This window comes from Pantherophis guttatus, chromosome 4 (assembly GCF_059756535.1).
Source record: "Pantherophis guttatus breed Tessera chromosome 4, ASM5975653v1, whole genome shotgun sequence".
Classification (NCBI taxonomy): domain Eukaryota; kingdom Metazoa; phylum Chordata; class Lepidosauria; order Squamata; family Colubridae; genus Pantherophis; species Pantherophis guttatus.
Window position 1 is genome coordinate 160,048,101 of NC_142066.1, and position 15,143 is coordinate 160,063,243.

The 15,143-nt window shown below is 53.4% G+C and overlaps 1 protein-coding gene across 1 annotated transcript; it reads right to left on the reverse strand.

Annotated features, from left to right (window-relative positions):
* Positions 1–2,348: 2,348 nt before the first annotated feature.
* On the reverse strand, positions 2,349–10,526 carry AOC1 (amine oxidase copper containing 1). Its single transcript, XM_034423495.2, has 5 exons — positions 10,453–10,526; positions 6,782–8,328; positions 4,327–4,615; positions 3,154–3,286; positions 2,349–3,072 (listed from the first exon to the last, which is right to left on the reverse strand). The coding sequence occupies exons 2-5, from the start codon at positions 8,319–8,321 to the stop codon at positions 2,794–2,796; spliced, it is 2,241 nt and encodes a 746-aa protein (XP_034279386.1). The 5' UTR covers positions 8,322–8,328; positions 10,453–10,526; the 3' UTR covers positions 2,349–2,793.
* Positions 10,527–15,143: the final 4,617 nt, after the last annotated feature.

A 15,143-nucleotide genomic window follows, 5' to 3' on the forward strand; every position in this document is an offset into this window, starting at 1 on the left:
GACCCCCTCCCCACAGATCTGGTTTCTTTATGGGGGGCTGTTTTTCAGAGGGGAGGGCTGTGTGGGTCAGCCTGTGTGTTGCAAACGTTGCCTGCAAAAGAGGAGAGCTGGCTGGAGAGTCCATGCAGTCCTTGACTTATGACCATACTCGAGGCCCAAATTTCTGTCACTAAGTGAGACATGGGTTCAGTGGGACACGGGCTCATTTTTGCAACCGGTCTCACCACCGTTGCTAAGTGAATCACCGCAGGTCTTAGGTTAGTCACATGGTGGTTCAGTGAACATGGCTTCCCTGTTGATAGTCCGAAGATCGCAAAAGCAGATCGCGTGGCCCTGGGACACTGCGACCGTCATAAATAGGAGTCGGTTGCCAAGCATCTGCATTTGGATCATGTGACCCTGGGGATGCTGCAACAGTTGTAAGTGTGAAAAATGGTCATAAGTCCCTTTTTTCAGTGCCATCGTAATTTTGAATGGTCAGTAAATGAACTGTTATAAGTTGAGGACTACCTGTATTTCTTGCCGGGGGGGAGGGGGAGAAGGGGGGAAGGACAAAGCATCCAGGAGAGGCAACCAATTCTGCCCCACTTTCTGTACCAACCTCAAGGACTTGTTGCGTCAGGAAATGACACCACAACCGATTGGTCTACGCCAGGGGTGAAATCTACTTACCTTCCCTACTGGTTCAGAAGTGCATGTGCACGCGCAAACCCTCTGTGCATGTGCAGAGGGTAAAAAACAGGTCACTTCCTGGTTAAAACCAGGAAGTGATGACCGGATGGGTGGGCGGAGCCTCGCACTGCCGTTGCTACCAGTTCTCCCAACCACCCACTGCCATCCCTACTGGTTCAGCTGAACCGGTAGCATTTCACCCCTGGTCTACACCGAACTACCTGGTTCCTTGGGTGTTAACAGCCCCTCCCCAAAAGGACCCATTCAGCCAAGCCCCCACATCTACAGGAAGTCCTCGGTTTACGATAGTTCACTTAGTGACCAAACTTACAGCGGCCCTGAAAAAAAGGGTCCGAGGATCGTTTTACACACTTACAACCATTTTAGCATCCCCGCGGTCATGTGTTGGGACACTTGGCCCAACTCACATTTACAGTGGACGCGGTGGTCCCGGGGTCACACGATCCACTCAGGCAACCTTCCAACCAACGAAGCCCAATTCGCTTAACAACCACGTAACCAACAACCACGCTGATTCACTTAAACATGGCAGGAAAAGTCGTAAAATGAGGCAAAACACAAATGTTTCTGACTTGGGCACTTAAAATTTTGGGGCCTGATTGTGGTCATAAATTGAGGACCTGGAAGGGGGGGGGAACAGAGTACTGGGTACTTGGTTCAGGTGACAGAGAACACAACGGGCTGTTGTCCAAGGAATGACAGCTGGTTGTTTCACTCCGGAACAGACGCTGCTTAGAGAGGAGACGGCATTTTACACATGGCACCCGGAAAACTAGAGGAATTGTGGGGGACACAATTAAGAAAGCTGGGACTTCCCAGAGAAGATTCAGTGGAAGTGCGTTGTAATCTGCACCTTACAACCATTCCTCTGCAACCGCTCCAAGTTGCAACGCTTCAGAGTTGACAACAGCACTGAAAACTGTGGGGCTTTGACCACTGTAGCTCTCCCCACGGGTTATGGGATGAAAAATCCAGGCGCCTGGCCAGAGGTGGGTATCCCATAATTTTACCACCGGTTTGCTGGGCACCGAAAATGTGAGAGCATGCGCCTATGCACAGCCTCCCACACATGCACTTTTCTTACACGCGTGGCTTGCACGCATGTGTGCGGCTTAGAAGACGTGGGTCAGTAGGATGGCATAGTGCCAGTGGTGGGCGGCCACCCACAGGTTGCCCCTACCGGCTCACCCGAACCTGCCTGAACCGGCTGAATGCCACCCCTGCCCCTGCCAGTCCCAGGGTCCCAACCGTCAAGAGGGAAGCCTGATTCACTTCGCCAATGTTACTAACCAAACAACGGCTGGGATTGGTTTCATATCTGTGACGAGGAAGGTTGCAAAACGGGGCAAAACCACCATCTCGGTTAGCAACAAAAATTGAATTCTCATAAGTCAAGGACTACCTGTATGCGTTGGTTTGGGCGCTTGGGGGCAGAGTTTTGCAGAGTGACTTCCCCAGCAGGGCCACCGAGGGGTGTTGTGGCTGCATGGGCCTCATGGGTGGGGGGGTGGCTGTTGATTGGTGCTGTGGGCAGGGCCTTCAGTGGCACATGGGCCGTGGGGGAGTTTTGGGGCTCTATGTTCTTGGCCCTCTTTCATCAAAGGCTGCCTTTCAAGAGTGTGTTTTGTGTGCGGCACCATTTGTATATACTGCACTTTGAACAGTTTATCTCAATTTATTTTCATGACAGCCCTGCTGGGTAGGGCAGAGGTTTCCCCTGACCCACAGGGGGAGCCCTGCTCTGACAGCCACCCTCTGGGGAAGAACAACTGGGGGTGAAATACCTGGAATCCTCAAGTCCCGACACTCCCCCCTTGTGGCCTTGAGTTCAAATTTTGCCCCTTGCTGTAGAGTCAGTAATGGACCAGGAGGGGGAGCAAGTGAGGCAGAATTGCCGCCACCTGCTGGCAGTCGAATCACAGCCAGTCCAAGAAAGGATCTGGAACAGGGAGAGCACCAAGGTGGGGAGGCAGCATGGCCAGGTTCCTCCTTTCTGCCCGCAGACCCTCTGTCTGGCCACAAGAGTTGCTAGATGAGGTCCTTTGGGGCGTGTTTTGAACCGGCAACGGCGGTGTTCCGCAGTCAGAAGTCCCAGCTGAGCTAGATGGGGCTGTAGGTGCCATTGTAGCTAAAGGGCTCCTTCGTCACACAGTGTCCAGGGCTCTCCGGAGTCCAGCGCTGAATCCTCACCCCATTCCCACTCCCAGCCTCTTTGGGACGCACGATGACTGTGCGACGGGATGCCACAGAGGGATCTTCATCAAAGAAGTTGAAGGGGCGCAGTAAGAAGCCCACTACGTTGCCGGGCGTGGCCGTGTTAGGGATGTCCTCCGAGTGGGGGATGTGGAGGAACCCCACTGTCACCCAGGCTACCAGGTCCTGTCGGAAAGAAGTCTCCAGTTAGGAATGCACACAGACACACACAAAATGCACACAAACACACAACCTTCTCTCTCCAACCTGCTTGTCGATGCTCTCGTCATTCCGAAGGAAGTTTTCAAAGCTCACACTGGGGTGCCATGGGTCGTTCTGGATGTACAAGCTGCTGCTGACGCCTTCGTTTTCGTGGTGTTGAGTCACAGCTATGTGATACCTGCCGAGAGGATGTCCTGCCTCAATCTCCAGGTGTGGCCGGGGTGACCCCGCCCCACCTGCCTAGACAAAACGCCCGTGTCTGAGGACCCTGATTCCCTCCCTCCATCTCTGCGGCACAACACGTCACCGTTGTGTTGATATCTCCGTACTGAACGCAGGACAGTAGAACCCTCCAGCAACCTGGAGCCGTCTGTGGTCGTGTTCCACGTCTCTGCTACAGCATCCCCCTTCCATTCCCTGATGTTCCCCACACTGTGCTGCTTTTGAGCCTCCCCACAAGAACTGGGGGACACTGCTTTGGTTGTCTCCCTAAATCCAGCTCTGCCTTTTTGGCCCACACTGCCCTCCAACCCAGCCTTGTATCCAAAGTGCCTGCAGTTACTGCCTCCCCATTTTTTCGCTAAAGCCCTTGAAGAGAATGCTAGAGGGCAGAGACCCCTTATTCTTGTACTCTAATACTGGCCCTATGGAAATAAGACCCCGAAGCCCAGGCCAGCCCTGCTCAACCCCTCTCCGACCGCTCTCTATATTGCATGAAGCCCTCTGTTGTAGCCTGTCAGCCGCCAGCCCCTCCAGCAGCCAAACCGAAGGAGGAGGAGGAGGAGGAGGAGGAGGAGGCGTGGGAGTCAGGGTCAGCATCAAGGCAAACTCAGAGCTCCGAGGGGGAAGAGGGAACGGAACTGGCCGGGGCTGCTGGCGCTCCTAATAAAGGAAACTTTGAGTTAACTTTAGAGGGTTTGTCGTGTTTGGAGAGCTGGGTCAGAACACCTTCCTTTGGGAAGACTCGGGGATGGCAGTCAAGAAATACCATGGCCCCTGCACAACGGGGGTTGCGTCAGGGGTGAAATGCTCCCAGTTCGGACCGGATCACCTGATCCGATAGCGATGGTGGCGGGTGGTTCGGAGAACCGGTAGCAAAAATCCCTGCCCCCCCCCATGCCCAGCTGGGCGTGGCTTGGTGGTGGTGGGGTAATGTGACTGGGTGGGCATTTTTTTTTTTACTTTTACTTGGTTGCGTCCTGTCCCATCCCGGCTCACCTGCTCCAGGGGACGCCGTTCTCTTCCTTCCAGCTACGAGGCAGGACGAGGCCGGCATGGGAGTTGAGCTGGATGCGGTAGCTGCGCGGGTTGTCCCAGCGGTTCTTCCTGCTGGGGTTGGAGACCAGGAAGTAGCGAGGCAGGGGCTTGCCAATGAGGAACGTGGCCTGGCGCTCGCGGAGGCGTGGCTGCCGCTTCAAGCGTGGCTGCACCAGCCGGTGGCTCGGTTGCCAGGGGAGCGATATGTTCTCGAAGGTGATGTCCACCGTCTCGAAGCTGTTGGCGGTCCCTGCGAAAGAGGCCAAGACCGGGATGTTTTTCATCAGTCTTCCATGATAGCTAGGGAGTGAGGACCCTGTCGTTGGGGGTGTTACTTGGAACCCTGACCTTCACCTTGCGTGGGAGGAGATGGAAAACATTCCCTTCTGTTGAACAGCGTGCAGCGGCAGCCAAAAAAAAATAACCCAATCCCGGGTTGCATAAACAGAGGCGGGAAGGATTAGTACTACTTTTGTGAAGCCTTAGTAAGGCCACCCCTAGAATAACTGCATCCAGTTTTGGTCCCCACGTTACAAAAAAAGGTGTTGGGACTTTAGAAAAAAATCAAAGGAGTGCAATTAAGACAATTAAAGGCCTGGAGAAAAAACATACGAAGAACGGTTGCAGGGTCTGGGTAGTCTAGAGAAAAGAAGGACCGGGGGGGGGGGGGAGACATATGATAGTCTTCCAGGATTTGAGGGGCTGCCCCAAAGAAGAGGGGATCCACTTATTTTCCAAAGCACCAGAAGGCAAGACAAGAAACAATGGATAAAAAACTAATCAAGGAGAGAAACAACCTGAAATTTAGGAGAAACTTCCTAACAGTGAGGACAATTAACCAGTGGAACTACTTGCCACCAGAAGTTGTGAGTGTTCCATCACTGGAGGGTTTTTTAAAAAAAGACTGGACAACAATCTATTTGAAATGGTATAAGTATCCTACTTGAGCAGGGGGTTGGATTAGAAGACCCCCCAAGACCCCTTCCAGCTCTATTCTGATTGATTGATTGATTTGACTGATTGATCTCCAGGAAGCAGGGGGAACTCCTGGTCATCTGGGGTTTGAAGAGGGAACCGGGAGGACATGACCAAACTCCCTGAGTTCTAGTGATGGTGATTGCAGTCACAGGCAGGAAAAATAACCTGCCCACGCAAAGAATGAGCTTTGGCTCAGAATTGGCTGTTGTGTGACCCCGTTTACCGAGATGGCTCTGTAAAGGTAGCTAGAGGGGAACCCCAGAATTCTTGGATGTAAAGACAGGTCCGACTTGGGCAGTGGTGGGATGCTGCCAGTTAACAACCAGTTTGGTGATCACACATACAAATACTAAGCTTCTGTGTTACCACTTGGGAGTAACACAGCTGAGGCGCAGGCAATCTGCTCTGCTGTGCCAATCAGCTGAGAAGATAAAGGCGAGTAAAGCTCAGGGGGGGGGGGCCAACCCAACCTGATCATCAGAGCTACCGGTTTGCCCGAACCGCTCCAAACCGGTAGAATTCCACCCCTGGACTTGGGCCTTATGCTACATTCTTCCTTGGAGAGGACAGCATTAAAACTGCACACTCTTCACCACAGAAGAAGAGAGGACAATCTTGTAGAAGGGACTTCTTGGAGATGCGCACCATGTAAAGGAAGTTACTTCAAGGAAAGCTATTCCCGGAGTCTATTTTGCTTCCACAGGGTGGTGCGGTGGCCTAGAGGTGGAGGTCTCGCCTCACAATCAGGAGGCTGTGAGTTCAATCCTAGGTAGAGGCAAATATTTCTCTCTCTCTGGGCACAATGAGGATAGATCTGCCAAACAAAACTCCACATTGGCGACAGGAAGGGCATCCGGCCATTCAAACACTCTGCTAGCTCCATTCAGTTGCCCGGCTCCACCCCGCAAAGAATGATGGCAGGGATGCCAAACTCAAGGCCTGGGGACCAGATCCAGCCAGCAATGTGGTTAGATCTGGCCCGCGAGGCTGCCCTGGAAATAGTGAAGGACCATCCCCCAGCACCTCAGGTCAGCTGGGCACTGATCTAAAACTTGGTGGAGGCCATCTGGGCCCCAAAGTGGTCAGCCTTAGATTCACGGGGCCGCCCTGGAGTCAGCGAGGGGCCGCCGCATCCCGTGGAGACAATGGATTCCCGCAGCCCCACCTCGGTCACCACAGGCACCCCATTGACATGAGCAACATCGAGCTGGCACAGCCCCCCCAGCCCCCCAAGTCAACCCCAACCCTGATGCAGCCCTCAATGAAATAGAGTTTGACAGCCCTGGATTATGGGGTCATTAAAAGATGATGATGATTTTGTTTCCATGGACATGACCGACTGGACGAAAGCTTCTGTCCAGAAGAGTTTGGCCATTACAGTGGAGTTTTGAACCTAGGGGTCTCCACCACTCCATCTGCCGTGGCAGAGAGAACCTACCTGCAACATCTAGGTCAATCTTGTAGTGTACCAGGTGGGTGTGGATGTTGCCCAGCAAGTGTGTATGGAGACGGGTGCCATAGTGGATCCCCTCTGGCGTGTAGAAGGAGGCGTGGACATAGCCCGTGGCGTGGACCTTGGTTTCCAGCACACCGTTCGGGAAGAGCAGAAAGTCCCAAATGTAGTCGTAGTTGTAGACGGTGGAAGTGGTCCGGATCACCAGGGCATGACCCTCCAGGCCTGCGTAGAAGGTGGAACCCCCTTGGAAGTTGCTGTCAAAGTGGCGGCGCAGGGGCACGCCCGTAGGCAGCTCAAAGATACAGATGGCACGGGGGTAGCGGACTGGTGCATCGGCATCATAGTGGTGGTAGGCGTCAATGAAGGTGGCTGTTTCTGGACAGTCGATGCCGGGAGCCAGTTCATGAGTGACGCTTCCCATGCCCCATCCAACGTCGATGTACTTGGTCTGCATGGCAGCTGGGGAGTTCCCTCCGTAGAAGGCAATGGCCTCCTGTACACTCACCTCGTAGGCGATACTCTCCCCATTGAAGCGCACGTCGAAAAGCTGCAGGCCGGTTGATGTGCGTAGCCGGAAGGCCAGGCTCCACCCACTGTACTCCACGAGGTTGCCGTGCACGGAGTAGTGGCATCCCTGCGGTTCACATACTTTGGCGCCATGCACGTTGGTAGGGGGCCCAGCATTGAACTGCCCGCGTGGCACAAAGCTGGAGAAGAGGGTTTGGTCTGGATGGGAAACCAGCCGAATGATGGGCACCTTGCCCTGCGCGTACTGCTGGGCCAGTTCTTGTGGAGTGCCGAAGTACTGGCCGTTGTACCATACCGTCTCGATGGACCACCGAGCGGGGTCCAACTCCCGGTGATTGATCAGGACTTCCAGCCCGACAGGATGTAGGAAGAAGCCCTCGATGGCACGCTGAACAATGATCCATGTCCGCCGCTCCCCAGAGGCCAGGCCACGCGGGGCGATGTCGGTGAAGGTCAAGCATTGGTCGTGGCAGTCCTTGAGGCCGAAACCCGAAACGTCCTTCAGGAACTGGTTCAGGGGGGCCAGGAGTTCGGCCAGCTTGTCAAAAATCAGTTTGTACTCCAGTTGGGTCATGGGTCTGGTGGTGAAGTCCACCGGCTGGCCAGACGGGCGATAGAACGTCGGCACAGGCAGCGGCCCCACGACGTACTCAGTGATGTTGGGTTTGGCGCCGGTGCCAAAGAAGACCACAGCTCGGGCGCGTCGACGCGGGGGCTGCATGCCGGAAGCAAGGTAGCACAAGGCCTGGTTTTTCTTTGGGGGGAGCATTTCGATCAGGAAGAGGCTGTTCTTGGCAAGGGACCCCCCCTTGCTCGGTTGGAGTCCCAGTTCAGGACGACTCATAAGGAACGTCCGGACGGCCCGAAGCTCTGTGGGGCTCAAGTCAGAGAAAATGGAGGCCTTCTCTTTGCTCAAGGAGGGCAGTGCATCCCGACTGGCCTGGGCGAAAAGACAGAGCATGCCCACCATGCAGGCCACTGGCATCCACATCATGACAGGCCTGTTGGAGGAAGGAGAGGCGTGCGGCAGGGATTCACGTGTGGCAGAGAGACGTGGCCGCCACTAAGCATTTCTTCTCTCCCAGCTGCAAACTGCCTGCCGTCAGCTCTGATGAACCTCAGCTACTGGGGTGGGGGTGGGGGGGTGACAACTTTCTGGAGAACTCAGTTGATGGAGCCAAGGGGGTGGAGAGGGGAAAATGGGGAGAGGGGAAGGAGGGAGGGAGGGGAGGGAGAAAGGAGGGAGAGAAGGGAGGGAGGGAGGGAGGAGGAGAAAGGAAGGAAGGAAGAGGAAGGGAGGCATGCAGGCAATAAGGAGAGGGAAGGAGAGAGGGAAGGAGGAAGAGAAAAAGAAGAAAGAAAGGAGAGAGGAAGGGAGGCAGGCAGGCAGGCTGGCGGGAATGAGAGGGAAGGAAGGAGAGTGGGAAGGATGGAAGGAGAAGGAGGGAGGGAGGGAGTGATGGAAGGGAGGGAAGAAAAGAAAGGGGGGAAGGAAGGGAGGGAGGAAGGAAGGAGAAGTGGGAGGCAGACAGGGAGGAAGAGGAGGGAGGGAAGGAAGGAAAGAGAAAGAAGAAAGGAAGGAGGAGGAGGAAAGGGAGGGGAGGGAGGGAGGGAGGGAAGGAAAGGAAAGGAAGGAGGGAGGGAAGGAAGGAAGGAAGGAAGGAAGGAAGGAAGGAAGGAAGGAAGGAAGGAAGGAAGGAAGGAGGAAGGAAGGAGGGTGCTAGGAAGCCATCCATTTCATGGCTTAAAATAGTCTGTGTTTTCACTGCTCCACCATGGGGAGCCAGGCATCCTGGCATGACTTTTGGGCAAGCTCTCTGCTCTTACCCAAAACAAGCCGAGGGCAGAGGCATGGAGGGGAATGGGGGACAGGCGGGGGGGTTGTGCACCCTGGGACAGTTCACTGCGTGTCTTTGGCTCGGGGTGCCTATCGCTGGAGAAGGGGCATCTTTCCCATCCCCCATCCAGTTCAATTGTGGGCAAGCCCCACCCCACCCCAAGACCCCTGGAGCCACCGAGGGCTTTGCACTGAGCCACCCTGCCAATTATCCAAGCGGCTGAGACCCCCTCCCTTTTAAACAATAGGTGTAGGGGGGGGAAGAGACAGTGGGCTGGGAGCACCAGGAGAGGGAGTAGGTGGCAGGCCCCGAGTGCCCTCCACCTCTGCCTTGAATCTCTTCCCTCCCTCCCTCCCTCTGGAAGGCAGAACGGCACCTTCCCCCCCTGACCTCTGGCCCTGGGGAGAGGAGCTCTCCTCCTCACAAAGTCTCCAAGCAGCCTTCCTTATTTACTCCCTCCTGCTCTTCCTTCCTTCCTTCCTCCTCCTCCTCCTCCCATCTCTTTCCTTCCTTCCTTCCTTCCTTCCTTCCTTCCTTCCTTCCTTCCTTCCTTCCTTCCTTCCATCTTCCCTCCATCCTCCTTCCCTCCCTCCCTCCCTCCCCACTTCCGTCCCTCCCTTCCTCCCTTTCTTTTTTCCTTCCTCCCTCCCTCCATCCGCCGCTTTCCACCTCCTTCCTTCCTTCCTCCCTCCCTCCCCACTTCCACCATCCTTTTCTTTTTTCCTTCCTCTTTCCCTCCCTCCTCCTTCCATCTTCTTCCTTCCTTCCTTCCTTCCTTCCTTCCTTCCTTCCTTCCTTCCTTCCTTCCTTCCTTCCTTCCTTCCTCACTCCTGCTCTTCCTCTCTTCCTCCTTCCCTCCCTCCTCATTTTTTTTATTTATTTATCAAGCATATATAAGATAACAGGTAAAAGTAAAAAGATAATTTGAATACATGAAAAGAGTAAGTAAAAAAGGAATATTAGGACAGGGACAGTAGGCACGCTGGTGCGCTTATGCATGCCCCTTACAGACCTCTTAGGAATGGGGTGAGGTCAACAGTAGACAGTCTAAGGTTAAAGTTTTGGGGGCTTGAGGAAGAAACCACAAAGTCAGGTAGAGCATTCCAGGCATTGACTGTTATTGAAGTCGTATTTTCTGCAATCGACCTTCCTTCCTTCCTTCCTTCCTTCCTTCCTTCCTCCCTCCCTCCCTTCGTCCTTTTCTTTTTTTATTTCTTCTTTCTTTTTTCCCATCCCATCCCTCCCTCCCTCCACCCCACCCCACCCCCCACCCCGAGCGCCACTCACTTCTGGGCCGCCTGGGCTATGGCTTGGTACACGGCGCCTGCTTCCACCAGCCCTTCCAGCGGGGCTGCCCCTACTTATCTATCTCCCCTGGCGGGGAGGGCAGCAGGTGGAAGGGGGCAGGTCCTGGCAGAGCAGAGCCGAGCCGTTGGCTGTCCCAGGGCACGGGGACGGGGGTGGGTGGGCAGGCCCACCTTAAGTCCACAAACAGCCGGAGGGACTCTGCTCAGGTGAGCAAAGTCCCTTCCAAGGGGAGGATTTCTCAACGCGGCGCAAGGTGCAGCCCTACATCTAGCGGGATGAGAGGGAGGGGCAGCGTGCTCCCCCTCCCTCTCCCGTTGCAGTGGGGCGAGCAGGAGTTTGCAGGGGTCCACGAGAAGGGGGAGCGCTTCCCTGGCCCATCCCCCCAGGTGAGGGCTCAGAAAAAGTCGGGCCAGTTTGGTCCGCAGTCGGGCAGCCTGATCACGATTCAGAATAAGCCGAGTTTCCAGAGAGATCGCTGGCTCCCAACCAGCTTTGGAAGAGGGTTGGCTGAGTTTGGACGGTTCAATCGGGGGGGGGGGGGTGTCGGACGTCGAACGACGGGACGAGGACCGGAGCCGTCCAGGACAGGCTGTTCCCTCCAGGGCCGTCACACTCGGAGTCCCTGCCAGAGAAGGAGGAGGAAGAAGGAAGAAAAGCAGGCAGGAGGGGAGGAGGAGGAAGGAAAAAGAGGAGGAGGAAGGAAGAAGGGAGGGAAGGAGGAAAGATCTATCTATCTATCTATCTATCATCTAATCCATCCATCCATCCTCTGTCGATCTGTCTGTCTATATCTACCTACCTATTTATCTATCTGTATCGTTCTCTTTCTCTTTCCCTCTTTCTCTCTCCAAACATGGTTGTGGATAATGGGGCCACTGGCCTCCCCTCCTCCAGGCTCAGAGCCTTCAGGACAGCTTGTTCCCTTTGCCTCCCCCTCCCTCCCTCCCTCCCCCCCTCCAGGCTCTGGGGCTGTTCTGCTCTCTGGCCCCATTTTACAGGCCAGCTGAAATGGAATGTCAGATTGGGGGGGGCAGGGGGGCTTTGCAGCATATCAGCTGGGCGCCCTAGATGGTTGTCTACATTTATTTATTCCTCCCATTTGAAAAGGAACTCCGGGCAGCCTGCAGCAGTCAATAGGGATAGTTCTCGATTTACGCCAACAATTCAGCCCAGCTTTCTGTCGCTAAGCACAACATTTGTTACATGAAGTTTGCCCCATCTCGCAACTTTTTCTGGCCACCATTGTTAGTGGAAGCCCTGTGGTTGTTAAATCAGTCACCTGGTCATTAAACGAATCCGGCTTCTCCCCCGTGCTTGTTGGAAGGATGGATGAATGCAAGGAAGGAAGGAAGGAAGGAAGGAAGGAAGGAAGGAAGGAAGGAAGGAAGGAAAGGAAAAAAGAATGGGAGGGAGTAAAGGGAGGGAGGGAGGAAAGAAGGAAGAATGGATGGATGGATGGAAGGAAGGAAGGAAGAAAAAAAGAAGGTGAGGGAGTGAAGGGAGGGAGGGAGGGAGGAAGAAAAGATAGAAGGATGGATGAATGAATGGAAGGAAGGAATAGGGAAGGAGGAAGGAAGGATGGAAGAAAGGAAGGAAAGGGATAGAAGGAAGGGAGATAGATAGGAGGGAGGGAGGAAAAAATGGGAGGGAGTGAAGGGAGGGAGGAAGGAAGGAAGGATAGAAGGAAGGAAGGATAGATGGAAGGAAGGATATATGGAAGGAAGGGAAGGAAGGAAGGAAGGAAAAAGAATGGGAGGGAGTGGAGGGAGAGAGGGAGGAAGGATGGAAGAAAGGGAAGGAAGGAAAGAAGGAGGGATAGAAGGAAAGGAGGATAGATGGGAGGGAGGGAGGAAGGAAAAAATGGGAGGGAGTGAAGGGAGGGAGGAAGGAAGGATAGAAGTAAGGAAGGATAGATGGAAGGAAGGGAAGGAAGGAAGGAAAAAGAATGGGAGGGAGTGAAGGGAGAGGGAGGAAGGGAGGATAGAAGGAAGCAAGGATGGATGGATGGAAAGAAAGGAAGGAAGGAAGGCGAGATGGATGGATGGGGGGTGGATGGACGGACAGACATGATGGTGATAGATAGATAGATAGATAGATAGATAGATAAATTTTATTTCTATAGCCACCCATCTCAGCAAGCCACTGGACAGCTCACTATTCCCAAAAGCAATTAAAATCTATTTTTTAAAAAAGCATTTGAAAAAAATGTTTAAAGACGCCATGGAACCATTTGGTGGCCCTTAGCTAAATGGCTGCTTTTTATCCAGCGGATTTGGCATTGAAATTATGTGCCAGAGCCTCGATCTGGAACCCGTATGGTAGAATGATTTTTTCCCCTCCTTTTATTAAAGTTGATCACCGAATCCTGCGGAAGGAACATGCCCTGGCACAGGGAGAAAACCTACCAAACCAGGGAAATCGGGGTGGGTGAAGCCATGAGGAAATTATATATTTTTTTCCTGCACACGATTGAATTCTGCGTCCATTGTTGGGTGGAGCGAAGGGACAGAATGCAGATTAAATTCGTATATAATAAGGAAAAAGCTGAATAAGGAACGGGGGGGGGATCAAAATTGCTGGACATGGTGTTAGCCACAAAAGGGGGCAATTTGTGGGCCCACTCATGCTCACTGCTGCAGCTAAGGCAGGGGGTTTAACTACATGACCTCCAAGGTGCCTTCCATTATTCTATGATTCTGTAAGGGTCCTCGGCTTGACCAGGGGGCTGGACTAGATGACCTCCAAGGTCCCTTCCAGCTCGACTCTGATCCAAATGCCTCCTCTCCTTAACTGGTCATCTACTTGGGGGGGGTGTTTGGCCTAGATGACCTCCGAGGTGCCTTCCAGTTAGATCCTATTATCTGGGATTCCCCCTTGGGATTCCAGCTGTTGTCACCTAGGCTTCCTGAGTCATTAAAACACACGAGTAGTCCCAAAAACCTATTTTATTGAAACAGCTGCGAATTACATTCATTCACAGCTGAGTCCCAATTAGTTCCAAATAAGTCCTTCGGGATAATCACCAACCTTTATCTCCCTTGACACTCTGCCAAAGATCTATTTGGCAAAGCCCCACAGAGTCCAGAATCAAACCGAGATGTCGACTGAGATGCCTGCAAAGAGCCCAAGAGCCGTTGCTGTTCTTTTAAGCCTTATGGGAAGGGCCGGTCATCTCCAGGCCTTACTCCTGAGTCGTCCCTTTTGTTATGTATGTAGATTTGGGTGGGCAGTTTGAATTAACTGACCGTCAGCTTATTGGCTGACCACCACAGCTGCAAGGTATATAAGGGGAGCTGTTTCCCCAGGTCAGTTGCTGACCTACAATAAAGAGCTGTTGTCACTCACTGCCTGACTTGCTGTGTCCTCATTCACCCAACATAACACCTTTAGTTTTAACTGTTCTTTCCTTCTGGCAGCTCTGCGCCTGCGTGCACCAAGAACAGGCTCCTCCTGTTCCTCTGCCTCTCTGATGTCTGACTCTGGAGGCTCCGGAGTCCACGCATCACTCCCAGATGGCCCTGGCCCCATCTCTGCCTCTGACGCAGAGCCCTCGTCCGGGCCTCCTCCGGACTCCAGGACTGGCCCCTGTTCCTCACTGTCCAACTCCGCTGCCAACTCCTCAGGCTGCTGGCGGACCACAACACCAGCTACCTCCTCAAGGCCACCGTGCCCGGCTGCCTCAGGAAGAGTTATAAATTAACCAAGAAAAACAGAACGTACAGTTAAGAAGGAGAGATAAAACCCCGGGAGAAAATCAGATTTGGACCAGGAAGGCCGATCAGAAAGATAGATAGATCCAGATCGGTGGTGGATTACTTGGGGTGGATCCGTTGCCTTTTGCATGTGGTTCCTGGCCTGGAAAGTCCCCGAACAGAGCCACGACAGGAGGGGACGTTGCCAGCTTTTATTCGCCAATCGATCAAAATCGATCCATCAATGAAAATCGATCAATTGATCCCAGGCTGCCCTCCTTCCTCCCCTCCCCCCCCGGTCGAGGGATCCCAAAGAGCCGAAAAACAGAGATTCCTAGACACTTTGGGATTGGGAGCGGGGAGATCAGAGGGGCCCAATCAGTGGTGGGATTCAAGTAACTGAACAACCGGTTTTCTGCCCTAATGATTTCTTCCAACAACCAGTTTGCCAAACTGCTCAGCAAGTTAACAACCGGTTCTCCTGAAGTGGTGCGAACTGGCTGAATCCCACCACTGGGCCCAATCCACCAGCAGGTTTGGGGGAACATCGGCCTGAAACCGAAGGGACGTGAGCGCCATCTTCCAATCTTTGGAGGGGCTGCCCCAGAGAAGAATGTAGATAAATAAAAGAATTTTATTTCATTAAAAGATTTAATTTAATAAAATAAAATTTAAATTAGATTTGTTAAAAATGAATAAAAGAATTTATTTCCCAAAGCACCCAAAGGCAGGACAAGAAACCACGGATGGAAACTAACCAAGGAGAGAAGCAACCTGGAATTAAGGAGAAACCGCCTAACAGGGAGGACAATTAAGCAGTGGGACAGAAGTGGCCTCCAAAAGTTGTGGCTTCCTCCATCAGTGGAGGTTTTGGAGAAGAGATTGGACAGTCACTTGTCTGGAATGATCTAGCTAGGGTCTCCTGCTTTGGCAAGGAGTTGGTCCCTTCCAACTCTGTTATTCCGTAATAACAAATAA

Excerpts from the sequence above, each read along its gene's own strand:
- AOC1 (XM_034423495.2), bottom strand. The coding sequence starts at position 8,321 with ATGATGTGGATGCCAGTGGCCTGCATGGTGGGCATGCTCTGTCTTTTC. Across the intron at positions 3,287-4,326 it reads AACGGCGTCCCCTGGAGCAG|GTATCACATAGCTGTGACTC; the intron begins GTGAGCCGGGAT and ends TCCTCTCGGCAG. Across the intron at positions 3,073-3,153 it reads ACGAGAGCATCGACAAGCAG|GACCTGGTAGCCTGGGTGAC; the intron begins GTTGGAGAGAGA and ends TCTTTCCGACAG.